At 44.2% G+C, this 26,917-nt stretch overlaps 2 protein-coding genes across 2 annotated transcripts in view; one reads left to right on the forward strand and one right to left on the reverse strand.

The window, feature by feature from the left end:
- Positions 1-26,917, forward strand: part of MCM9 (minichromosome maintenance 9 homologous recombination repair factor) — a 62,966-nt gene that overhangs the window by 16,076 nt on the left and 19,973 nt on the right. The window contains exons 5-8 of the mRNA XM_015409069.1: positions 2,118-2,243; positions 2,772-2,891; positions 21,058-21,232; positions 25,917-26,119. Coding sequence (XP_015264555.1) covers positions 2,118-2,243; positions 2,772-2,891; positions 21,058-21,232; positions 25,917-26,119 — 624 coding nt within the window. The remainder of the gene's footprint in view (positions 1-2,117; positions 2,244-2,771; positions 2,892-21,057; positions 21,233-25,916; positions 26,120-26,917) is intronic.
- Positions 4,752-14,431, reverse strand: ASF1A (anti-silencing function 1A histone chaperone). Its single transcript, XM_015409070.1, has 4 exons — positions 14,089-14,431; positions 10,945-11,060; positions 8,135-8,311; positions 4,752-5,139 (listed from the first exon to the last, which is right to left on the reverse strand). The coding sequence occupies exons 1-4, from the start codon at positions 14,195-14,197 to the stop codon at positions 4,927-4,929; spliced, it is 615 nt and encodes a 204-aa protein (XP_015264556.1). The 5' UTR covers positions 14,198-14,431; the 3' UTR covers positions 4,752-4,926.

Here is a 26,917-nt window from a genome sequence, read left to right on the forward strand (position 1 = left end):
CATTATTCACCCCTCTTATGCCTGCCATGTAGTGGTTATCCTGGGACAGTTGTCAGATATTGGACTTCTGATAATTTTGCCATTTGTCATTGACAGGCACCGTTGTAAAGATATCGTACCTACCATATTGTGGAGATGACTCATAGTTCCATGACATAGTGTGTAGTTTGCTTGCCAAAGGTGCCATGTTTAGTTCTCTGTTGTTAATGTGAAATGTATGACATCTAGTTAATTTCACAGTGATTGTTATTTTAAGTGATAGGCATCGGTGAAGGGGTGGTATGAGGAAGAGAGTCATTCTTTTATAAGCTATCCTGGTTTGTACTGTACTGTGTATAGTTCTGATTTCCATATCTGAAAAAGGATATTGCGGAGCTGGGAAAACAGCAGAAGTGGGCAACCAATATGATTAAAGGGTTGGAGCACCTTTTCTAGGAGGGTAGAGAAAGCGGACAGACAGAACTTTTTCTTCCTCTACCATAACAGTAGTCCTCAGGGGCATCCAATAAAGTTGATGGGTAATAGGTGCAGGACAGACAAAAAGAAATACTTCTTTACTGAATGAATAATTAAATTGCAGAATTCACTGGCAGTGGATCTAGTGATTGCCATGAGCATAGACAGCTTTTTAAAAAGGTTAGACAGAGTCATGGAGAATAGCTCTGTGACGACCCCTTAACTGGGGAGGTCTGGTTTTACTTTAAAATGTTCTTTCTGTTTTGTTTTACTCTGTATATCCGGCTGCCACCAGGAAATTTTAAGGCTTTCCAAACCTTTATAATATAATATTTTTTTTTCTACTGGGTAGGTAGGTCGGGTCTTTAGGCTTTCAAGGGACTATGTGTTCCTCAGGATGTATTTATTTCAGAGCTGGTATACTTGAATGAAATAGGATTTATTTAAATAAAGCATAAATACGAGGGTAGAACCATGTAACTAGTAAAGTAGGTATAACACACAGTTTGCTCCGTACTGACAGGGATTTTTCATAGGTAACTTTGTAACACTTTTCCTTCAAGTCCATATAATCTTTACTGTTTCCTAGACTCTCAGTTTTCAGCTTATAACTCCTATAACACAGAACTGAATGTCTCTCCTTTCACACACAAATATTTAACTCAGAACTCTTATATCATACAAGACTGCTTCACTCTTTTCATACACAGGACCAACTTATCCCACACAGGGATGTGTCTCCTTCTCTCAGAGACAGAACTTAACTGACTGCCTGTTTAACTGTCCTAATCAACTGTCTAAACTGTAACTCTTGACTGACATACAAATCATCCACACAACATCACTTCCAAAACCCCTCCCCCTTTCTGCCAATCACCAATCACACCACTTGCCTGTTTCAACCACCCTAGACTATCTCTCATCGCCATGCAACCAAACTTTTAAAGACACACACACACACACAGTTAAACATGAAATCATTACAAGCTCCATCAATGGCTGCTAGCCCTGATGAGTAAAGAGAAACCTCCATTTACAGAGGCAGCAAACTTCTGAATTACCAGTGCTGGGAGGCAGCATCAAGGGAGGGCCTCAGCTTCTATGCTCTATTTCTTTGGCCCTCCAGGGCAACTGATGGGCAGCTGCATCAAGCGAGTTGCCGGACTAGATGGATCATTGGTCTACTCCAGCAGGACTTTTCTTACGTTCTTGTCCAGGCTGTGGCATGTGAAAAACAGGCGTATGTCTAGTTGTTCAGCTGTAGATATTGCTTTGTCTGTATCTTGGTGGTGCTTACTTGACCAAGGAAAGAAAATGGAAGCTGACACATACATGTGATATGTACGATACATTGTTGCAACAATCTAGAGTTCCATGTGGCATCAGGTATGTATAATACTCTTGCACATACAAGGGTTCCCTTTCCCTTCGGAGAAGTGACCTTACCTGTGCAGATCTTCCATCTAAATTAATGGAGGAAAAAGCTCTTGGTGGTGATAGAACTCTACGTATGTGTCAGAGCTCTCATCCATAACTGGTCTGTAGTCTTTCTGTGATCTTTTCTCACCATCAATCAGAACTAAACCTTTAAGGACTGTAATTTAATCCAATCTCTAAAAGTTTATCAATGGTACTACTTGGTTTTTCTTTCCTCTTTCCAGGAAGGAATGAAATTTTAGCAAGCTTGTGCCCTCAGGTTTTTGGGTTGTATCTGGTGAAGCTGGCTGTAGCCATGGTGCTTGCAGGAGGTGTTCAGAGAACAGATGCTGCAGGCACTCGAGTTAGAGGTCAGTATATAAAATCCTCTCCTGAGCCTGTTGAGATCATGGTTTTTCCTTTTCCTTCTTTTCATATCATATGGGATTAATCTACAGCATATTATAAAATACAGTGAGCACAAACTTTGATTCTTATAGCAATGAGTATCAAGGCATTTGCTATGTAACTGATAATAAGCAATTCTTACCGAGTAAAACTGGAGTTTAAATACTGCAGTTTACAGGGTCTACATGTGTTCAGTTCTGTACATGTCTATGCATACAGTACTTTACACACCAAGCATGTAGGCAGATCTGGTCTAGGGAGCAGTGAATGCACAGAGCAGGCAGATCTGACCCTTTCTGCCACAATGTGCATTAAAATATACAGGTTCAAGTACACATGAAAAGGGTTTTAATTTGTACAATAGGATGTTGATGGGCACCACTTCAGATGTCTGCAGCTTTACTATGTCTTTGGTTGTGCTACTGAATGATTGATTTCATATAAAGTTACCACTTTAGCAAAAATGTCTATATTTTTTGTTCTTCTGCAAGGTGAATCTCATCTTTTATTGGTTGGAGACCCTGGGACAGGGAAATCTCAGTTTCTGAAATATGCTGTAAAGATTACCCCGCGATCTGTACTTACAGCAGGAATTGGATCCACAAGTGCAGGTAAATGCTGATGACGTGATAATGCAGAGGGAGCATACTAAAACAGGTGAAAAGAATACACACACACCCCAAGCCCAGGAGCAAGAGCCACATTTGTAGGTTTGCATACCAAAACCCCACCCATTCTGATGGAAGGAAATGATCAGTATTTAAATTCTAAAAATATCTCACACCATCCAGCCCCAACGTGCTCCACTTTCTAGGGTTGCCAGATACCCAGTCTGGCTAGGGGATTCCCCAGTCTTTGGGGCTCCAATCCGCTGCTGGCTGGCAGGGGAAGCCCCACCCTGAAGAGGCCCATCGCACGTCAATGTGGTTGGCGCAATAACATCACACAGAAGTGACATCATCACGCTGGGGACATCATGGGTTGACACTCTAGCATTTTGCACCAAAACTCTATGGTTACACTTCCATGTGACATCATCACACCAACGACTTTATGTGCAGCGATGTCACCCTGCCCCCACACTTCCGGGTGGCTCCCTGCCACCAGTACCCGGCAACTCTAACACTTTTTCATGGCCTGCGAAAAATCCCTTCACAACCACCAGTCCCCTTCACCCCATTTGAGAACCCCATTGCTACCGGACCTCAGCTGCCCCATATTTTTCTAGTGTAAATATCGCCATTATTCTCACTTTTTCATTCTCACCCTCTCCATAGCTGAAAGTTTTCACAATATACATCCTGCCTGTTTCTTGGCTCCTATGCTTCTGTCTTAAATAAAGTGGGATTGGGGGAAAGCTGCTGTTGAAGGCAGGTAGTAGCAGCCACTCGTTGATCAGCCAGCTCTACTGCTAAAGGCATAGGTCCCTCATCTTGAAGGTGGTTCAGTAATCAGTGACGTAGGATGCTACAGACTGCATTTGGGGTCCCTCAAACAAAACAACCTTTTTATGTTAAATATTCCATTTTAACTAGCTGATTTTTAGTTAACTTTTAACCTATCTCTAAATATAACATGGGGAGAAGTCATTGCTCAGTAGAACCCATGTTTTGTGTGTTGAAAGTGTGTTTTTACCCCACTAATAGGCTTTTCAGTTTTTTTAAAAAAAATCTTGGAGAACTGCTGCCAAGAGAATTATGCTGGCTAGATCAGCAGTATATAGTGGCCTGCCAGTGACTTAATAACCCCACAATTTGGAGGCTGGAAAAAATGGGAGGTCACTCACTTGGCGAACCATGCAAAATGTGGCTTGTAGGCTGTATTCAGCTTGATAAGTGTGCTGTTTTGGTCATGCAAGACTCTTCTGGATAAAAACAGAGTTGTGTTTGATGTGTTGGAATTAATGTGAAACCAGTTCAGCAAAGTTTGCAGCCTTCCTCCAGCTTAAGTAGTTCTTCTGTTGGGGGGAAAGCTCCTAAAGTGGGGAGAGGGCTTCAGGTTTTGCTCAGATCTACTGAGCCACACACACCCAGGTCTCTGTGCGTAAGGAGATTTGGAGCTTGTTTCTCAAACAGCAGTCTCCCTCCCCTTCTCTGAGTTCCTTGTACCTTACTAACATTAATTGGGAGGGTGGGGGAATACTGCTAGGATAGCCATCTGGATCCTAAACTAAATTACATGTTTTAAAAATGTGTGTTTTAACCACAGACAGGCATTTACTATAGTCAGAATAGATGCAATTTAAAATAATAATCTTGTGTACATATGTAACAAATGGGAATGTCTACTAGAACTCTAATAATATACATGCCTCCTCTCTTGCCATTTATATTAACATGAGGAGTATAAACATTTTAAGAAGTTTAGTATGGACTCAACAGAACATCAGCAAATTACTTAAAAATAGTTTTTATTTATACATCCACTCAAATACTTTTTGTTTCCTTATAAACTTTCTACAGGATATGGGGTTTTGTTTGTTTTTTAAACAAAGTCTTCACATTTTTTGAATAGGTAACTTAAATGTAACTCTAGGAGAGAGGTTCTGGTGCTGGTTGGAGACAGACTGTGTTATGGTGTGGGGGTTCCCCCCTCTTTTTAAACACAATTGAACACATACATAGCACTGAAGGGAAGGGTAATCAGTCACATGCAGTCCATATGAGATTCTAACATAACATTTAGTGAATTTTCTGATGTTGACCACCCTTTTGAAGCAGAAGGCAATGCATCTGTAGAAAGGAGTGACTGGAGGTTTGGATTGCTGCTCTCTGCATCTGTCAGCTTTTCAGTGTTGTCCTCCCAGTTAATGTGGAATCTTGTGACCCTGGGGTTAGATGCCAAAATGTTCCTCTGTAGCTGGAAAACAAGGTTTATTGATGTTTCAGAATTACACTAATTCAGGATTTTAAAGCAGTCATAAAATTTCAGGACTGGGAAAGGAAAATGAAGCTTTTGCTATTTTAAAATGGCACTACTTTTAATCTTCAGTTCTGTGTAGTAAACAGTCTTATGTGGAACTTTACAGAAAATGCTGACAGCACAGACAGAAAATAAGGCAATTCTTCCCTTCCACACTGTTTTGTGATATATAAAAGTGTATAAAGGATAAGGACTAGGGCAGGAATGAGTGCTGCCACCTTCCAACCACATGAAACATAGTAGTCTGACCCAGGGGTCATTTCGTAGAAAAAGAGCTAGGGGAACTCATTAGCATAACTCATTAGCATATGCCACACCCCCTGACATCAGGGGCCCGGCGGTGGACCTGCAAGGCCGGTGGGAGTGCGAGGAAGCCCCGCCAAGGCCCTCCCTGGCTCCAGGCAGGCAGGGGTGGGGAGAGGCGGGGAGGAAGCAACTTACCCTCCCTCTTCTCCTGCCTCCTCCTGGCTGAATGAGGGCCGGAAGCGGGGCGGCTGGAAGCAGGGGGCGGGGCTTCATCATGTGCCCCGCCCCCCGCACCTCACCCGGGGAAACTGCGTTCCCCCGCGATCCCCCCCGAAATGACCTCTGGTCTGACCTCACCTCAATCCCACAGTTATTTCATACAACTACCATACAGGAAACTACTGGAAACTCAACTGAGTGAGGGTTTCACCGAGTGGCAGGGCCACTCAGGACGTTCAGCAATTCCAAGCTTAATTAAGCACCTTATAGCTGGTGGTAGCAGTATAGCAAGATTCCTCGTGGAAGGGATACTCTGACAAGCAGTTCTTGCATATTACTGCTGTTGTCATACAATGGCTACTCTCCCAGGGCATTCATAACAAGAGTATCAAGCTTTGTTTTAGAGTATGCTCATTATTTGTTTAGCTTATGCTCGTTATTTGTTTAGTTTATCTGGAATATTTGTATCCCACTTTTCTCCCATACTGAGAACTCAAAGCAGCTTACCAAAAAAAAAAAAAAAGCATAGATATCTCAACAGGCATCCCCCCCCCCAACACAAACTTCAAGCAGGTAGTAAGCCCCAAGTGAAGAGCTGGAGAGTCCTGTGGTTTGTGCCTTTGGCCCCGCCCAGGCTTTAAATTATCTGCAGAGTGCACAAGTTACCTAGAGCAGAAAACAGAGGAGACTAGGCTTCCTACTGTAGCATGTGTGAAGCTGGATTTATGGGTGTATCCTGCAATGAGATTTTTGCTCCCCAGATGCTCTCTGGAGCTTTTCACCGCAAATGAGCCCCAAGATCTTGTTTCAGTCGTCAGAAGCAGGAAGAAAAAATAGTCTATATGCTCTTGTTTAAAAAATTTATATTCCACTTCTGCCCTAACAAGGGCCACCAAGGCAGCTAACAGTTTAGAACATATTAAATCTTGAGGAAGTCCTTAAAACTTATCATGTTTGGTTGTAGAGTCCATGGCTCCACAAGACACAAACCCTTCACCCTGTGCCCCTTGTTTCTGCTGTGTTGATTTAGACATTCTCCTGAACGCTTCTTTTCTTTAGTAATTTGTGTTTTATGGCTCAGATCTTCACACTCCAACAAACAGACTGCAATGTTCTACTGTATGAACTCGTGTCGCACAGAACTGTTAAAACCAATTACAGAAGAACTCTGTGATAGAACTTACTGTCTCAACAAGTTCTGTTATCAAACATTTTAGCTTTTCCAAATGACTTATCTTTTAACCATTCTTTAAGGGGTTGTCTGCTTGTTGAAATGTAAACTGTACATTTTCAGCACACTACCTTCCTTAAACAGCCATATTTTCACAGTTAGTATAGCCATTTTAAAGCACAGTACACTTAATTTTGAATGCAGTCAAGCAACATAATGACTTTACTCTTACTCTGAACAAATAGGAAAAGCAGAATGAGTTAGACATCCAGCTGTAAGTTACAATTAAGTAGGTCAGATTTTCACATTACTGGAGATTTAACACATTTAGGCATTTTGTTTGTGCAAGCTGAAACATTAAAGTTTGAAGAACAAAGAAGCTTTCATCACAAATGCTCTCAGATAATGCTTCTAAAGAAAGTAGTGGTGGTGGAAAGTGCTGTCAAGTCAAAGTTGATTTACAGCAACTCCAGAGGGTTTTCAAGACAAGATGCATTTAGATGAGGTTTGCCATTGTCTTCCTCTATGACCCTGGACTTCCTCAGTGGACTCCCATCCAAATACTAACTAGAGATGACCATGCTTAGCTTCCAAGATCTGATGAGATCAAGCTAGCCTGGGTATTCAAGTCAAGGCCAAACAAAACAATACTGAGTCTTAAACCTGCATGGAAGCCCTGTTGATTCCATAATCCCAGATTCATGCTTATTCTGTAAGGAATGTGTAACATTTGTAACACATGCCTCAGTGGCACAGATTCAGGGACTGAACCCATCGTTAACACACTGAGGGGGTTGAGCATGGATTCAAGTTCAGCCCCAGCTGAACTGCCAGAACTATATTGATTAGATACTAAGGGAGCGCTCCTAAAATGGCCTACTCAGAAGTAAGGCCCATGTTATTCAATGGAGCTTACTACTAGAAAATGCATTAGGATTGCAGCCTCAGTTCAGTAAACAAGCAAGCAAGATGACTCTGGGTTTAAAGTCATCCAGTGCTGGTATGCTGCAAAATCATCCAGTGCTAGTATGTAGATAAACAGCCATTTTAGTAACTGATAGCTGGAAAGGATCCAAAGTAGAGCAGTGTCACTACTTAATAACTCAAGATGAATTCAGATTGACAAAGTCCCTCTCAGATTTCCAAGCCCTCTCAAATTTCTTTTGCATATATGATTTATCAAGTTTCTTATGCAATTTGATTTAAACTTCTGGTGTTATATGACTTACTGATTGTATTCCCTTTGTTTCTTCATTTAAATGAAATCGTATATTGCCAAAATTGAGCATGTCCTACCTTAGAAAAGTCCGGTTTTACAGGAGGATTTTCCCTCAATTCTGTTTCAGTATATTCATTGTTTACATAATAGCCAACTCTAATAAATTCTTGACCTCTGTAAGTGCAGGTGATTAATACAACTGTAACTCCTACAGCATCTGCATCAGGAATTAGTCCTGGATTAGGAGCATCTGCCTGTGGCAAAAAAGGGGGAGGGCAATTAGAAGAGTGTTGGTTAAGGCTCTCCCACTTAAAAAAAATCAAATCATCATATACTTCTAGTTATGGAGATTTGCAGTACAACCATAAGCAGAGTTATACCTGTCAAAGCCCACTGACTTCAATGGACATAGAAGAGCATATCTCTACTTAAGGTGGCACTGTTGATGTAGTACATAAATCATCGAGTGGATAAGTAGCAGTCACATTCAAATATAGAAAACATTTCAATTAAGATTGTCATTTTATTTTTCAGGTCCTAGATTTATTCTGAGTTCACTCTTAATTTTTGTGAGGATTTGTTTTTTAATTCATTTCCTCCCCCCACTCCTCCATGAAATATCTTGAATACAAAATCAGGTACAGACATATTTATATTTGGCATACATGCTATTTTAGCCCCTTCTGCCTTAATTCCTCAACAGCCATCTCACATGCAGAACTACATAAGACCAAGCTAGCCAGGTCCTTGAAGATATGTAACCTTAAAAAGCAGCCAATCTGTGCAATTTGGGTCAAGCCCAGAGTAATGGGGAATGGGAGGTTTAACTTTCTCCCATGCAAGCCATTCTTTCCTTCTCCCTCCTGCTTTTTGCCTCAGTACATGGAAAATACACACAAGTGTCAAGTAACCTTAAAACAGTTCACTTTATTATATAGGTTTCAGATCAAATAATTCATTTAACAATTAGTTGGGAGTTTGTTTCAAATTAATGAGTTTTCTCAACGTTATCCTTGTTCCCACAGCATTTTTTAAAAATAACCCCAAAACTCATACACACACCTTTAAACAGTGCAGGCACTGTTACTCCTGTACTTGCTCCACACCAATTACAGTACATGTAAGAATTTCTCCATGTGATTTATTGTCAGATTAATATACCAAGCAGCTAACACCTAGCTCCTTCAGGGATCCTTTAGGTGCACGGTAGATAATAAAGCCAATGAGAGCCAGTGTGGTGTAGTGGTTAAGAGTGTTGTACTAGTATCTGGAAGACCCAGGTTCAAATCACCACTCATGCTATGGAAGCTTGCTGGATGATCTTAGGCCAGTCACACTCAGCCTAACCTATCTTACAGGATTGTAGTGAGGATAGGGGAATTATGTAAGAAGCTTTAGGTCCCCGTTGGGCAGCAGGCGGGGTAGATATGAATTAAATGTGATTTATTGTCAGATTAATATACCAAGCAGCTAACACCTAGCTCCTTCAGGGATCCTTTAGGTGCACGGTAGATAATAAAGCCAATGAGAGCCAGTGTGGTGTAGTGGTTAAGAGTGTTGTACTAGTATCTGGAAGACCCAGGTTCAAATCACCACTCATGCTATGGAAGCTTGCTGGATGATCTTAGGCCAGTCACACTCAGCCTAACCTATCTTACAGGATTGTAGTGAGGATAGGGGAATTATGTAAGAAGCTTTAGGTCCCCGTTGGGCAGCAGGCGGGGTAGATATGAATTAAATACATTAATCGAATTAATTAAATTAAATTAAAAGCTTTAGAGTACACAAGCACTCGAAACTGTGTGAGAAGCATTTACACAAATGGTATGTACAACATACAGCCATATTAGGGCCCCTGCCACACGGCAGGGGAAAAGCCGCGCCAACGTTGAGACGCCGCGGCGGGATCCCACGGATCCCCTGGCCGCGGCGCCTTTTCTCCCCGGCACGATCAAACGCCGGGGAGAAAACACAGCCCTGACCGGGAGCCGGCTGAACTGCGCATGTCGGAGCATGCGCAGTTCGGCTACGGGCCGGGGTTGTGCCGGCGCAAGGACGCGCCGGCGATCAAACGACCGGCTTGCCGCGCAGCTTCCCGATGAACCACCAAGGTAGGTGGTTGCAAGTTGTGGCGGTTTTTTGTGGGGAAGGGCCAGTTCGGGGACGGAAGCAGGACGCTTCCCAGATGTTGTGGTGTGATCGCGCCGGTTTGCTCTGCCCCTGAACTGTCCCGCTCCCGGCCCAAATCGCCTAGTGTGAACGGGACCAAAGTGAGTCTTTTTTCCTTCTGAAGTAGAAGGAATGTCACTATAATCATTCCCACTTGTGACCAATGCACCTTTATAGTTTGTCAGAGGGTCAGAGATGTGTGCTCCTTAATAGCATAAACTCTTACAGGTATATCCATAACTCTGGTGGAGTTCACATTGGAAGCACTCTGCCCACTGAGAAAGCCACTCATCCCCCACCCCACCACATGCATATGCAGCATAGTTGGCCTGATCAATGTACACCCCTACGAATATCACAGTAAAACAGCTTCTGTTATGAAGAGTTTATATTCTCCAAATCAGTTCACTCTCCTTGTATTATCTACTTTAGCAGCTGTCTCCATACTGGTGCCAAGCTGCTTCTAACCTTATGAGAAGCGGCTATTTGTGCACACTTGTCATAAAATTGGCTATGGGATGTCGTCAAGAAAGCTGACCAGCTTTGAGTTAAGGCTTTGACTTGCCAACCACTTAAGGAAGTGACAGTGCTGATCTTCACTGACATTTAAAAAGTCAGGATTTGTGACTACTGATGATGTGGGTTTTTTTTTAAAAGAGCAGTATGCAAACATAAGCACCACTGGTGGTATTTTCAATGTTTAAACAAAGAGACCTACCTGAAATACAAACATGTGTCTTCCTGCAGGAACAGGGCCCACCAAAACAGAATCTAAAACTTGGTCATACTCCTCACTTTCTGCTGAGCCCACATAAATAATTTTCCATTCCAAATCTGCATTAGAAGAAGAAAAGCTTTAGAGTACACAAGCACTATGTAAATACCAATTTTACTTGAACCCCCCCAATCACATGGTACCATCCAACTCCCCACTCTCAATAATTTATTTTAGCTCTCAAAATTAGACATTATAATCATGCATTTAGAATCAAGTATTATAAAAATCAGTGGAATTTATTGCCAAGTAAATGTGATACCAGAAGTGCCCATTAGTTTCCCAAGCCATAGCAATTCAGCTGCTAACAACTGAGGGGCCCTGTCTTACTAAGGCAGGATGGCTTGCAAGACATCATTTTATTTTCACACCACACATGAAGCAAATTCGGCTGAGGGATAATGCCTCACTCAGGACCATCCACTGAGTTTCATAGCCAAGTATGAATTTTTATCCAAAATACCACCACATCTTAATAATCTGTAATAGTATAGGCAAGTCAGTAGTTGTAGACATCTGCATTATAAACATTTTCAATGCTCTGAAAGGTCAAGTAGCCCCTCCCCCCAATTCCGTCCTTTCATTATGCTCTTCTGCCAATTTCATGTAGGAATCGCTCTCTATAGGACAACCTTATTTTTTATGTCTAAGTCATTAACAGCCAGGCCTCTTAGTCGTTTCACAGATGACTGGGTCCATTTCATTCCACCAAAGTGAATAAGTTAAGATGAGCTCATGTAACCAAGTATTTGGCCTCAGCTGGGCTGTGGATCAGGCTTTCAATCCAATAAAAAGAACGGGGAGGAGAATAAAACAATCCCTTCTATCACCTTTCTTAATATTAGAATTGCTATAGATGTTCCTTTCACATTCCTTCACAATTTGTCAATGTTGTCAGTAAATGAGCATGAAAACATACCACCAATCCAGTAAACCCACAGCTTCACAGTTAAGTGATGAAACAATGTTTTTGGGTAGCCATTAACAGTTTAGTTTCATTTTGAACAGGATCCAGCATAGGCTGAGGTTAGGCAGCGGCCAGAGCCCAAGATTTCCTGTAGGACCCATGGCTGTTGCGGCATGCCTACCTGCCACTCACTCTCTCTCTCAGCTGCACGTGGTTATAAGGAGAAGAGCATGCATGTGGTGTGTTCACAGGTGATGTGAGGGCTGGCGAGCAAGCTGGAGATGCACAGGTAGAGGGGCAGGCACAAGCAGGTGCATGGCAGCAGGCAGGGTCCCAGGCACTCTCAGTCCAGGGCCTCTCCACCCCAAACCTGGAACCATACCTGATTTTGTACAATTCAGTTTCATGGGGAAAGGGCAATACTTTTTTCCTAACTTCCTCCACCCCAGATGACTGAAGAGGGAGTTTGGCTCCCAATTACTGTTTTCTTTTTACAGTTATTACTGCTTCTCTGTGTGTGTGTTTGTGTACGTACACACTCCTGTATGTAAGTCTTGCTTAGACTTGGGCTGCTGCCACAGGGCAACACTTCTTCATGTAGCTTTCATACCTGCAGTGGCAACAAAACATCCACAAGGTAGTTTTATTTATGTCTTCTTTGCCTCAGCCCTCCCCACCACCACCACTGCGAATGCCACCACCCCAGTAGGTTTTTTAATATTAGCAATAATCACTATATAATGATTTATCTTTTGGTTCCTCTGCATTCCCAACTTTCATTTTTTAAAAACGTTTATGGCTCTAGCAGCTTTTGTTGTAGAGATAAAAGGGAAAGGCATATCTCCTCAACAAAAACAGCTAGAGAGGGGGATTTTTTAAATGAAAGTTGGGACTTCAGAGGAAGTAATAGATAATTTACTACAGTGCTGTAGTGCCATCAATTGCTCATTTTTTAAAGAAGCTTGAAAAAGCCCTCTGATGTCATGGGGGAAATGGCAGCCGCAGGGGGACTCAGGAAAGGAGAATGGGTGGCATCAGGTGGAAAAAATGCATTTTCCCATCCAGGCAGCATCCAAAAGTGCTTTGGCTCCAATCTCTCCAAAGAGATCATGCAAAACCTGGGTTGTGAAAGATCACAGTAAAGCAGAGGGGGAAACAGCTAAAGGATGGTGTGTGGGTGCTCCCCTAAAACGCACTCCTCCAGTTTGCAAAACCTCCACATAAGAAGCAGCCTTGCACCACAGTTCAACACTTGAGCATCACTACCAACAATTGCCGCCTTCAAGCTAGTTCTTGCATAATACTTGAGTATTCAGTAGTCTATCCTGTCAGGTTCCTGAATGGGAGGGGCTACCTTGGGAGGTCAGGCAGTTCAGCCTACCCTGGTTCTGGAGGGAAAGTGGCTGACATCACTGTGGGCATCAGCACATCCCACTTTTTCTGGGGAAGCGATACTTAGCAGTGGACAGTAAATACGTTACTCTAGTGGCTTTTTAAGTTTCCAACAACACATTCTCTAGAATAGAAATGTCAGCAAACGCTAAAAAAGCATAAATAGTATGTTTCCAAACAGCACCAAAAATAAAAAAGGTGACTAATCAACTTCAGCACCCTCGTTGATCGATGGCTGGCTTTCAGCTCCACGTGCAGCATTTTACAAGTCATGTAGTGTTAGTTTGAAAAAAAAGAATAAGCTAATCCCACCCGTCAGCCCTCTCTAACAAGGGGGAAGCCCATAAACTTGTGGAAGCTGCCTTGCTGCTCTTGCGTTCAGCCTGAGGCATGCGAGATGTTCTCGCTAAGCCCTCCTCTCTCGCGTACGCGCCCGACAACCCACGAACATCACAATGCTGGCAACATGGCTGCTATCACCACTCAAACAAGTTCCTTGCAACTTAATGCTTTCCCTCTCCCGAACTGCGTGCCCGGGGCTCGGCGGCTCCCCTCCGCTCGCGCAGCAAAGGACCCAGTAAGCCATTCGCTCCGGACTCCTTCGCTCTCCCGGGATGGGCAGGAACCCCAGCCCCGAGCATTTGAAGCAGGCGGCGAGCCCCAGCTCCTTTCATCCGGCCAAGGCGAAAACTGTTCAAACAGCAGCAGCAGCAGGCCTTTGCAAAGTTTAAGCCCGGAAAGGGCTCGTCCAGCGCCCTAAAAAGCACGGTGGGCGAAGCGGTACTCACCTTCCGACAGATCCTCTATACACTCGAAGGTGATTTCGAACTGGAAAGGGTTGTAGAAGGGAGAAGGATTATCCAGCACCACTACATTGTTCACCTGAACCTTTGCCATATTTTGGGGGGGGGAATCTCGAACAATAGTAGCGGCGCGTAACCGCAGCCCCACAAAGTCCAAAGGAGTCTCCTTCTGCAGAGCACACTCCAATGCCAGCAAAGCAGCAAACGTGTAAAGGTATGAGTTGAAGAACTTTTTCCTCTTATTTTATTTTTTTTGCCCCCCTCTTGCCTCTTTTGGGGGGGGAAATTGCAAGCCCACTCCACACTGTTTTGCAGCTTTCCTATTCCACTAAACTACAACCCATTCTGCTCTGTTAACTGGCAGCGCTGGCGCTCATTGGCTGCACGCTGAGCTATGACCCGCCTCTTGTAGCAGAGGCTTCCCTGTCAGAGCAAGATGGGCTTCCGTAGTTAGAATGGACTGGAAAATATTAGCTGGTGCTCCACCTGCTGGACCAGAGGAAGGCAAAGGTTTTTGGCGCAAACTCGGCGTAATGATTAGAACGAGAAAGGCGCAGGAGGAACAGAGGCAGGAAGCACATAATTCAGCATTATTTGGTCTGTAACGGGGGTAAGGGGGAGATGATGGTTCCCACTTCAAAAGGTGGTTTCTTGCTAGTTAATGTTTCCTGATTTTTTTCGGAAGAAAATGCATTTGAGGGCTTTAGTTTAGGATTTATTTGTTTTTTCCCCCCAGTTTGCAAATAAAATATTTTGTTTATTTAATACATTTATACCCCACCTTTCTCCCCAGTTGGAACCCAAAACTGCTTACATCGTTCTCCTTTTCTCCATTTTATCCTCACAACAACCCTATGAGGTAGGTGAGGCTGAGAGAGTGTGGCTGGCCCAAGGTCACCCAGCAGGCTTCCACTGTGCAAGTGGGGATTTGACCTCAGGTCTCCCACATCCTAGTCGGACACTTAACCACTACACCAGAGGAATCACCATCTTAGTCTGTTGCAGCAAGAAATAAACAGGGTTTTTGTGGCATCTTAAAAACTAATGAGATGTTATTCCACCATAAATTTTGTAGACTCGAGCCTACTTCATCTACTAGTTTAACAATGTGCTGTAAATTTGTTTATGCCTTTAAGTGAGCTCTCACAGAGTAACTTCTGTTTCCTCCATCAAGGCCTGTATGGAAGGGCCCTGACTTAGTTCTGTGTGTGTGAGCTGTAGTTTCAAGTGTGTGTGAAGCTATAAAGAAACCCAGGGTTGAAGCTGTCAGACTCCTGTGTGCTAAGTGGATAGGTAAGCTTAATCCTAAACACCAGACCCCATAGAATGCTACAAATAAGGTGCCACAACAAGCCTGCTAAATAGAAGCAATAGAACAAAGTTAAAGTCCAGTGGCACCTGATGTCACTGGACTCTAACTTCGTTCTGGTGTTTTTTGTTGTAGTTGCTTTATTTATAAAGAAACAAGTAAAGCGCAGATAGGAGGCAAAGAGGCTGGGCAGCAGATCTGCTACTCACATCATATCCCCAGAAGAAGAGCGAGAGAGATCCTGCACCCAGTGGTGCTGTCTACCCACCTCCTTAGTGGTGGGGGTGCGAGGAGGGCAGGCACCATCTTCCTGCTTCCCTGTGGTGTGTGTGTGTGTGTGTGGGTGATTTGGGCTGGCCCTGGAGGGGTGGGCATCTGCCCCAAGCCCTTAAGGGCTTCTTATCCAGAGCTATTAAGAGGGGGACACTACAATTTTTAGGAAAGAATACCATTCCTTTTGTCATGTAGGATAGACAGTCACAGTGACTAGAATTCAAGCCTGCTTCCAGTAGCAGAGTGGGAGCTGCTGCAGTTTATTACTCTCAAGCTATTCTGGTAACCTTTGAAGAAAATTATACCAACTTTGACACTAGAAGGAAGAATGTCCTAATTTTTGTGATGTTCCCTTTGGCCGCTGTTTTTAGAAAGCTGCAGGGCTTCTCAATTTCAGTAAGGCCTCCCTGTCATTTCCTCCATATTTCAAACACGGAGTTGAACTAACTGAGAGCCCATAGAGAAGAACTAGAGGGGGGGGGTAAATGAAGAAGAAATTTCCCCCTGATCCAGATCTTTCCCTCAAGGATGTTTGAGACTTAAGCAGGCCTCTCTTCCTCCCCCCCGCAACATACCTGGAAGGCAATGAGCGGGGGGGGGGGGGGGGCTTTTTTAGTATAATACAAGCACCTGTCTGCATGCTATGGCATTACCTTGCAGTAGGCTGCCCATCTAACCCCCAACTTTAGCAGTATAAGGAACACACATGATACTCATGATACTAATTTATGCTGACTCATAACATTGGTCCATCAAGGTCATTATTGTATCCCCTGACTTGCCAGTGGCTCTCCAGTGTCCTGGTGGAAGTCTTTTAAATTACTTACCAGCTCATCCATTTAGGGGGAGGTGCTTGGGATTGAGGCTGAGTGCAAGCAGATGCTCTACTACAGAGCCCCACATCCCCAGGGGGGCATTTTTATCCCTTCCTCCCTCCCTGTAATGTGGGGAGGGGGGGGTGCCAGGGGAATGTGCAGTCACACAGTTACACTTCGAATTAGTTTTCCATTCCCAGGGGTATAAGCTGTTAGGGGCTACACTCCTTTCTCAGTTGAAAGAGTCTTTAGGAAGAGTTCAGTTGAAGGATACTCTCCAAATTGTCCCGGTGTGTTAATTATGGTCCCCAGGCTGCCACCTACCAGCTCTTCCCCCACTGAAAGCAGCCCTCTTGCCATCAGTTAGGACCGCTGCCTTCTCCTTTGTAGCTCCCACTTTATGGAATGGGTTCCCTGGGGAGGTTTTGGGAGGGGGAGCATTTCTAGAATTATGCAGGAGCCACTGCAAGGTAGATAACAGACTGGTTTTGTTGTGGGGGGAAGGTAGAGTGGTTATTTGGGGTTTTATTTTGTATGTTTTAATTGTGACTTGTAAACTGCACTGAGCCATAAGAAAAGATGATATATATATATATTTTAATAAGTAAATAGGATTAGAGGAAGAGTGTTCCACAAAACCTAATAATACCTTCCCCAAACTACTAAGTTTCAAAAAGACCATTGTCTTTAAGATACGTCATCCCAGGGTAGGATTAAGGTCTGGAGATGCATGTCATGAGGCAGACATCAGCCAGTTGTAATTCCCCACCCCCCCCAACCACATGCTATAAACTGCTGTTGTCTTGATTGAGCAAAAATCCTCTCTTCCCTCTTTTTTTTTTTGTATTGGTCTTCACTCATTTATTTTTAATTTATTTTTATTTATATGTTAAATTTGTTAATCGCCCAATTCCTGCTAGTGCAGGGCTCTGGGCGATGTACAATATTCATTTAAACATATCAAGATAAAACAATTAAAACATTCACACATTTCAAAGAGATCAGATGGTGTGTACTAATTTATCCAATTTCAGACTGCTGGCTACTTCCTGGGCAGGGGAGAGGAGGGCAAGGCAAATATAAGAAGCAGCAGGAGCAGAAAAGGATGCCAGCTAGGATGGAAACCATCACTGCCCTCAACTGAAAACCTGGCAGAACATCTCTGCCTTACGGGCCCTGCAGAATTGCATGAGGTCCCGCAGGGCCCTGGTGTCATTTGGCAGAGAGTTCCACCAGGTTGGGACCAGGACTGAGAAGGCCCTCGCCCTGGTCAAGGACAGCCAGATAGCTTTAGGTCCAGGGACCCCTAGCAAGTTGTTCTTTGACGAGTGTAACACTCTCCTGGGGAGATAATAGAGGAAACAATCTTGTAGATATGTTGGTCCCTGACCGCTCAAGGCCTTATGGGTCAATACCAAAACCTTTAACTTGACTCAGTATTTCACTGGGAGCAAGTTTGGCTGGCACAGCACTGAATGTATATGTGCCATCCATGACATTCCCGTCAGGACTCAGACCGCCATGTTCTGGATCAATTGGAGCTTCAGGGTCAGTTTCAAGGGCGGGCCAGCGTAAAGTGAGTTGCAGCAGTCTAGCCTGGAGGTGACCATCACATGGATTACCATGGCTACGTCGGGACATGACAGGAAGGGGGCCAATTGCCGAGTCGAAAATGGAAAAATGCTGATCTGGCAATGTGCATGTTCTGGGCCTCCATATTCAAGGAGGAGTCCATGGTCATTCCCAGACTCTTGATGGATTGCGCTGATGTCAGTGGTGCCTCATCAAGAGCTGGCAGCCTATATCCCAACCCTGAAGTCCCCCCCCCCTCAGCCACAGAACCTCCATCTTTGCTTGATTCAGTTTCAACCTACTCTGCTTCAGCCACACAACCACGGCTTCCAAACCCATGGCCAAATTATCTGGAGCGGTATCTGGGTGGTCATTCAATAACAGTTACAGCTGGGTGTCATCGACACCTCAGCCCAAAATGCTGCACCAGCTGGGGGGGGGTGCATATAGATGTTAACATCGGGGAGAGAAGTGCCCCCTGAGGGACCCCACATGTTAAGGGGTGTCTAGAGGACAGACTCTCACTCAGCGCAACCTTCTGTCCCCAGCCTTGGAGAAAGGAGGCCATTGAAGGGCCAGCCCCCAAACTCCTACATCAACGAGGCGGTGGGTCAGAAGATTGTAATCAACTGTGTTGAACGCTGCTGTAAGATCTAATAACAATAGCAGCGCCAACTCGCCTTGATCCAGCTGCCTGAAGAGATCATCTGCTAAGGCAACCAATACCATCTCCATCTCATGACCAGAGCAGAAGCCAAACTGGAATGGATCTAATGCTGATGTGTCATTCAAGAAATCCTGGAGCTGTTCAGCTACCACTCTCTCAATTACCTTATCCAGAAACAACATGTTCGAAACTGGGCAATAATTGGCAGGAGCTGAAAGATCCAAAGTTGGCTTTTTCAAGAGCTGCACAACCAAAGCCTCCTTAAGACTCTCCAGATAAGTCCCTGGTTCCGAGGACCGGTTGACAATATCCATCAACGGGCCCCGTATCCTCTCATCACCAGCCTTTACCAGGCACAAGGGGCATAGATCAAAGAGGCAAGTGGTTGATCTGACAGCCCCCAGGATCCTGTTGACATCAGTGGAAGAGAGCAGGTTGAAGGTATCAAAAACTGAATCCAAAGACAGCCAAGGCATCTCCAATTTACTTACTGGATCAATACTGGCAGGCAGATTGCAGTGGAGCGACAAGACTTTATCTGCAAAAAAGCTCACAAATGCCTCACAGCTAATGGTCAGATTCCTACTCTTTTGATTCCCCTTTGTAAGGGATGTCAAAGAACAAATCACCCTAAACAATTGTGCTGGGTGTGAGCTAGTGGACGAAATGGAGGCAGAGAGAAATTCCTTCTTTGCCGCCTTCACTGCCATCTCATAGGATTTTATAAACGTCCTATAAAATGCTCTTGTAGCTTTGTTGTGAACCCTTTGCCAAATTCACTCCAGTCGTCTGAGTTCTCATTTCCTCCCCCTCTGTAGTGTACTAGGGGGATGATCTACCATGAGAGCGCAGAGAACATTGGGGAGCCACCTCATCAATGGCTTTAGAGAGATGGAGATTCCAGTCCTCTACCAGCTCATCCAGTGAGGTGCCGGAAGGCATCAGATCCCACAGAGCATTTTGGAATCCAATAGGATCCATTAGTCTCTGCGGGCAAGCATATTAGCTTACTGCTTAGACCGGGGGGGGGGGGGGGGGAGCAGGAACACCCAGCCAGGCCTTCAAAACCAAGTGATCTGACCATGGAACGTCCTCCTTTGAAGTCAAACACACATCTGTCCCCATCCCAAAGATCAAATCCAACATGTGGCCCACTTGATGTGTGGGATCTGATACAAACTGGGTGAGCCCCAGTGTTGCCATGGAAGACACCAGGTCTGAAGCCTGAATGGAGGTCGCAGCTTCATCAGCATGGACGTTGAAGTCCCCAATAATTAATAATCTTGGGAACTCCAAGGCCCACTCAGCTATGGCCTCCAAAAGGCTCAGCAGACTGTCAGTTGGTGTGCTAGGCGGTCGGTACACCAGACAGACAGCCAAGCTCACCTCAGTGTCCCACACGGGGCCTACACCATCAATGTTGGTGAAAATCCTCGTGAGTGAGTAGAGCTACCCCACCCCAAAGTTCAGGCCTGATGAAGGACTGAGAAACCTGGGGTGGGCAGTTCTTGCAAGGTGACAGTTTCACCCTTCCACACCCAGGTCTCGGTCATGCAAGCCAGATCCACATTTTGCACTACCAGGTAATCCTGTATCATTCTGGGGGTTTAACATCCTAGCCTTCACACCAACATGTCTTATTATTAATGGATCTAGCATTACTCAGCATCAGCACGGGGAGTTTAACATCCTAGCCTTCACACCAACATGCCTAGGGACAGGACGAAGGTTGGAAGGGGACCGAGCATACTCTCCTTCCTTTCCAAGACATTCTCCCTCTGTCATACCTCCCTCTGCCCCTGGTCACCGGGATCCCCAGCCCAATGCTGGCACCCTGTGCAATGTTACCCAGTTCCACCCTCCAGTTTCCTCCTCCACCTCCACCCACCCCAGCAACCCACAGTACAACAAATAATTTCCTTGTAGCAATCAGTGGTCCAAAACATCCAAATAACGTTCACTTAAGTAGACTAAAACTCCTATACCAACCCCTTCCCACCCAACCCCCCTCTTTCTATCCTCTCCCACTTAATAAGACTAACAAATTTAGATAATAGGCAGGGAAACAGCTTCCTCCACTACCCACTCAGACCTAAGTTTAAAAGTTCAAACACAAAATTTAGGGAACACAAGCAAAAACTTAGAAGCAAAATGCTGACTAGCATTATAACCTTGTATTTTGAAGCTGGGCCTTGCCAAGCCTTGCTCAAATGAAATTCTGAGTCAGTCTGTTTTGGGGGGAGGTGTTGTGTGTGTGTGTTCTTACATGAAATCATTTTTAACATTCAGGTTTTTTAAAGAAACATTTTATTTGGAAGGTTTGACAGTAACGGCTGTGAAGGACTCTGGAGAATGGAATCTGGAAGCAGGGGCACTGGTGTTGGCTGACGGAGGTCTTTGTTGTATTGATGAATTTAACAGCATCAAGGAACATGACAGAACCAGCATTCATGAGGCAATGGAACAACAAACCATCAGTGTAGCTAAGGCAGGGTAAGTAGCTTTCAGTATGAGTGATGAATTAGCATCTGTAGACTATTTTTGATGTCTTCATCCCCCTGTGCAGAGGCTATTTTTTTCTTGCCTGTCAAAGTCAGAGATAACTTGGCGAAACTTCTAAGTAAAGAGAGAAGGCATATAATTTTGCAGAAGTGGTCTAAGTGGTGTTGCCAACAGATGACACAGCTCCCCCCCCCCCATGAATCAAACTGCACCTACAAACAATGTTTATGTGCCACACTTGCTTAGAAGTGCATGGTAGGGAGACTGTAAGAAATGCCAGTTAATTAAAAAACCCTACTAATAAAATTAAGCAAAATCAAGCCATAGCACTTAAACTGCAAAATTAAAAAGAGCAAGAGCTGTAAGGCAGCTGTTGTTTTTCCCCTCTCCCTACCCTGAGTTTTTGATTAAAACAAAACAACTGTGTGTGCCTGTAAGACGGGAGATTTACACATTATTTGATTATGTTTTCTGTGGTGTACACTTTTTATTTATTCTATCAAAATACTTTTACCATACATTTTTTTTGGCTCAAAACAGCTTATAAACGATAATTTTAAAATTGCAGATGAAAACCAAATAAAACCTCTTAAGCACCTCCTGTTGTTCCTGTGCTGCCCCTGTAAAAACAGGTTCAGCAATGTTTTGAAATAATACAAAATCTGACAAAGCTCATTCAGTGAAGAAAAAAATGGGATGTGTGTGCACACTACAAAGACTGGGCCTTCCTTCAGACTGCCATCAACTCTCTGGGGAAAATACGTCTGTCTGTCTGCAGCCTGATAAGTATATATGTGAGACCACGGGTCATTTCGAAAAAAAAGAGGTGCAGGAGCTCATTAGCATAGCTTATTAGCATAACTCATTTGCATATGCCACACCCCCTGACATCACCGGAAGTGTGTCAGAAGGCAACACCCACTGCTCACGCTCCACTGGACTGTTCTGGATTGCTAGCTATTGGGGGGGGGTGAACATGCAGATCTGCCATCACAGAGGAGGGAGAGCTTGTACCTGAAGGCGGGCCCGGGGGGTGGGCTCTGCAACTTACCTGGCTGCTTCTTGCTCCTCCTGGCCTGACTGAGGGATGCTGGGAGCAGGGGGTGGGGCTTGTTGCATGTGCCCGCCCCCTGGGCTCCTTACTGCCGGAGCTCCGCTCCTGTGCGCTCCAGCAGGAAATGACCCCTGTGTGAGACCAGGAAGCGAAGGGAATGTAGAACAGTGCCCATGCTGAATCCTATTCTGCTCCACATCCAAAAACCCCAGTGTGGTGTTTGCATTCATCCACCATCACTTTGTGACAAGGCTCCCACTGTTGTAAGGGTTGACATCGGGGGATGGCATCCTCAGATAGTTGCCAGAGCCGCAGGAAGGCCAGCTGCAGACATCATTGCCTGTCTTCTGTCTCTGGAAAGCAGCAACAGCTGTGCCATTGGGACTCCCAAAGGGATTGGGCCCTTTGATGCACACATTGTGTAGCTTTTCCTATTCTACCCCCTTACGTTCAGCAGAGGAAGGCAGAAGCCTCGATCCCGATGGTGCTTCCGTTGCTACACCTGTCCCTTCTCTGGGCAGCAGAGTGAGTAGCCATAGCAAAATCTGCCTTCTTCCTGCTGCATCTCTTCCTCACCTGGGCAAGTGAACAGGCAAGTACCCTGGTGCCTAGAGCAGCTGCCTCGCACTCACTTGTGGATTTGCATCAACTTGCCTGCACGAGCAGCTACCAGCTCCTGCAGAGAAAGATGAACAGGCAAGTGAGTCATCGCTGCTCTTAGGCACCACAGCTGCTCTCTTGTTCATTCACTGAACAAGCAATGGTCACTTGTTACACCTCTGGGCAGCAGTGATGGCAAAAGAAACTCTATCAGGATTTGTTCTCCTGGAAGGGATTGGACCTCCTTCCCTTACTTTTGCTGAATGATGGAAGATGTCTTTTCCCTCTTTGTCTCAAAGCAAAGGGCAGGTAGCAGCAATAACTGTTTGCTTCTATCTGGTTGCTGAACTTTTACCCCCAAGGAGAGCAGTAGCAGCCACTGTCATTCCACCCAACCTTGAGTACTTGGTGGTGGCAAGAGCCTCTGACACAGGCACATAGCCAGGATTTTGTGGCTTGTGGGGCACATTTTTTTCTGGTGGGGCTGACGTTTTCAGTGCAGAAAGCCATTTAGCCAACAGAAAGCTATTACCAGGATAGATCTCTAAACTGTGAGCTGTCAACCACTTTAGATGACAGTTCTCAGCTGCTGCAAGTAAACCACTTCTGCCAACGTAAGCCACAATTCTGATGCCAAACTGGCAGCTGGGGGTGATGACTTCTATAGTCAAGAAAGCTAACATTTAGGCAGAAAAACTCTCTTAAAGGATGCCAGTTTCTTGACACAGAGACAGAAGGGATCCTAGAGGTCACCTACTCCAGCCCCCTTGCTCAGTGCAGGAATTAGTCAACTACAGCACCCCACTCTGCTTAAAGGAGCAGGCACCTTTAGGAAAATGTTTTTAAATGATTGAAAGAAGCATTTACAGGGGGAAAAATTCTTGTGGGGCTGTGCCTTTAAGAAAGGGGGCAGGGGCCCCAAAAGCCCCACCGTAGCTACGGGCCTGCTCTGACACCCCTCCTCTGTGGAACCAGGGGGAAAGGGAGGAGCATTTATTCCAAGAGGTGACCATTTGGCACCTCACAACAACGCAATTGGCAACTGCCTCCCACCTGAATGCCTGCACACAACCAATTCTGTTGAGAAAAGCTTGTGGACTAGGGAAGAGGCGGTGTTAGAAGGCAGTCACTGAATCAGCACAAGGGGAGGGGAGGAAGCCTAGTGAGTGGGAGGGCCTACCACCCAGGTAGCAACTTGCTGAGGCTCCCCAAAACCTGAAACTCACCTTGGCCACTGCATAAACCAGTAATTCTCAAGCTGTTGGTTGGGACCCAAAAGTTCATAATGACTTTCTTGCAGGTGGTACTCTGTCAGGAGGGAGAAGGTGAAACAGAGAGAGCTGCAAGAGGAGGCTCTTGGGGGCTTGTTAGCAAATTTGAGTTTGCCTGTCCACATACATAAAAAATGTCCATGAAATACTACATATGAATAAATACTAAAAATGGAAAAAACAAAATATGAAGCTGTTCAGTGTTAACTAATGCAATATTCTTGCGGTTTACATTGGGGAAGGTGAAATTAGCACGAGGAGTGGCTTTGCAAGTGAGTCCCAAAAAGCAAAGTAAGTGTAGAAGTGGATCCCACTTCAAAAAGTTTGAGAACCACTGGCATTACTATGTTTTGGTGATGAATACCAGCCATTTTTAGATCTGCACCTGGAGGCGGAGTGGATTCTTTTGAATGGCTATTTACTTCTTTTGGCCTCATCATCTTCCCAGCATGTAGCAATGCATTGATAAAACTTCTATCAACAGTGAAAGAATAAGAAATATTATTTATTCCAACACCTGAATGATGTGCACAAGCTGCATAAATGGGAACAAATAATATTACTTGACTTTATGTTTACATCTTCCTTGTACTGAAATAAGATTAGACATGAGCACAGCCTGGAACTATTTTCAGTGGAAATGGCAAACTGTTTTTAGTCAGAAGAGCCTAGAAACAGTTGTTTTTTGTGTGTTGTTGAGGGAATGTGAGACCCTTCTTCCATTCCAAGTATGTGCATCTGAGGCTTCATCCTTTCATTCCCATATTTAGAAATCCTTAAGGCATTACAGGGAGGGGGGGCTAGTATTGATGTCTTTTTTCAATTTCTGTTGTTACTGGCTAAGAGTCAAAATACTTTCCCCTGTGTTACATACTACAAATATGAAAGGAAAGATTCTTGGTGTTGTACTTATTGCCTCTCAATACATGAGGTAAGAGCTAAGATGGTGCCAAGCGAGCTGGAAATAGATCACTTATAAGTCAGATTTAGAACAGGTGTCTAGATAGCTGTATTGAAAGGGTTGTGCTGTGTCTACTCGAAGCTCTGAAAACAAACCCTCAGTTCAAGGTCACATGAATTAAGGAAGGCAAAGAATGTTGCACTGTATCCAGTCTCACAGACACCCCTCCTGTGAGCAGAGCTCTTTTATATAGTTCCTGTTGTGTATGTATGTGTGTAAACACATCTGTATATTTGTGAATTAGTGCATGAGAGGACAGGTGTGATATCACCATGCATCAGATAGGTAGCTATCCAGCATACGTATATGTGAATATCAGTGATCAGGGTGATAGTCAGGCTGCACATGCCTTTGTGGGACAAGCATACACATATTATTAATGTGCTAGTTCAATTTACCAGCTTTTGATTAAAAAACAAAGGGGAAAAAAACCCTACTAGACCTTTGGGTAAGAACCTGGTAGGCTAGAGTGGAGTGAAGATGAAATTTGTGTTCCTTGGCAAACAATTTTATTGGTCAGATCAGTAAAATAGAAGCTGATTTTGACCCCCTTATACAAACATAGATCCCTGTCTCTTCCTACATTGGTGGTCCTCTACATACAAACATGCCCTGCTCTGCATGACTTTTCATTCAGTTGTCACCTATAAGCTTATGTGCAATTTATGAAGCCCTTCAGGAATCATCAACATGAAAGACATCCTTCCACAAAGTTAACATGTTCAGTTTTTGTGTGCAAAATTTAGCTCCTGGGTCAAATGGAATTAATTGTAGATCATCTCTCTTCAGCTTAGTGTGCAAACTGAACACGAGGACCACTATACTGGCAGCAACCAATCCAAAGGGCCAGTATGACCCTAACGAATCTATCTCTGTAAACATCGCACTTGGCAGTCCTCTTCTTAGCAGGTTTGACCTTGTTTTGGTATTGCTGGATACAAGAAATGAAGAATGGGATCGCATAATTTCTTCTTTCGTATTGGAGAATAAAGGTAAAGTTGGGCATTAATTTGATAGGATGTATTTTAGTCTGTACATTGAAAAGACTGTTTAGTGTGGTGTTCAAAGAGAATAGTCTCAAAATATAGAAACTCCCCCCAAACATCAGAACTGAATAACAAAGTGAATGGAGTACATTTTGAAATAGCTAACCAAACTGGTTTTCATATCTCCTTTATATATAAACACCGAATGGTGGTGGCACTTCTCTAGAACATTCCACATGCGCCGAAATTGGTTGGCACCCTGGTGTGTCACTCACACGGCGTCTCTCTCCATTCACTGTGCTGCTGCCTGCGTGGGTGTCCTCCCGCCCACGGAGGCAGCGATCACCCTTTTGCCTAGAGATGTAAAATTTCCGGAAATTTTGAAGCTCGGAAAAAAACCCGTTTTTTTCCGGTTTTTTTCGGGAAAAAACGGAAATTTTCGGAAAAATTGAAAAAAACCCTACATTAGCATTTCTTTTGTCTTTTCTAGATTGAAAGTCATTCTGTTACTTTAGGAACATAAAATATGACTATGGACATTTTTATTTGGCATGAAATTATCACAACTAGCATATTAAAAATATAGTGTATCCAAACAATTATTGCAAACAGAATACCCACCCACATGCAAAAACAAAACTGAAACCTTTTTATTTTCTTCTGACAATAGCACCTCCTAAAGGAAGAAATGCATCTTGCATTGGAGAGTTCAGTTTGTAACCTAGGACTGGCTTGTCCTTAGTGCACAGAAATTAGATCAATCTGATACCATATATATATATATGTAGGGGCCCCCGCCACCAC

Source organism: Gekko japonicus, unplaced genomic scaffold, assembly GCF_001447785.1.
Source record: "Gekko japonicus isolate JY-2015 unplaced genomic scaffold, Gekko_japonicus_V1.1 scaffold50, whole genome shotgun sequence".
NCBI classification, from domain to species: Eukaryota; Metazoa; Chordata; class Lepidosauria; order Squamata; family Gekkonidae; genus Gekko; species Gekko japonicus.

Coding starts and splice junctions, on each gene's coding strand:
- ASF1A (XM_015409070.1), bottom strand. CDS start 14,197: ATGGCAAAGGTTCAGGTGAACAATGTAGTGGTGCTGGATAATCCTTCT. Junction 11,061..14,088: donor TATAGAGGATCTGTCGGAAG/GTGAGTACCGCT, acceptor CTTCTAATGCAG/ATTTGGAATGGAAAATTATT. Junction 8,312..10,944: donor GACACATGTTTGTATTTCAG/GTAGGTCTCTTT, acceptor TTTTTGCCACAG/GCAGATGCTCCTAATCCAGG.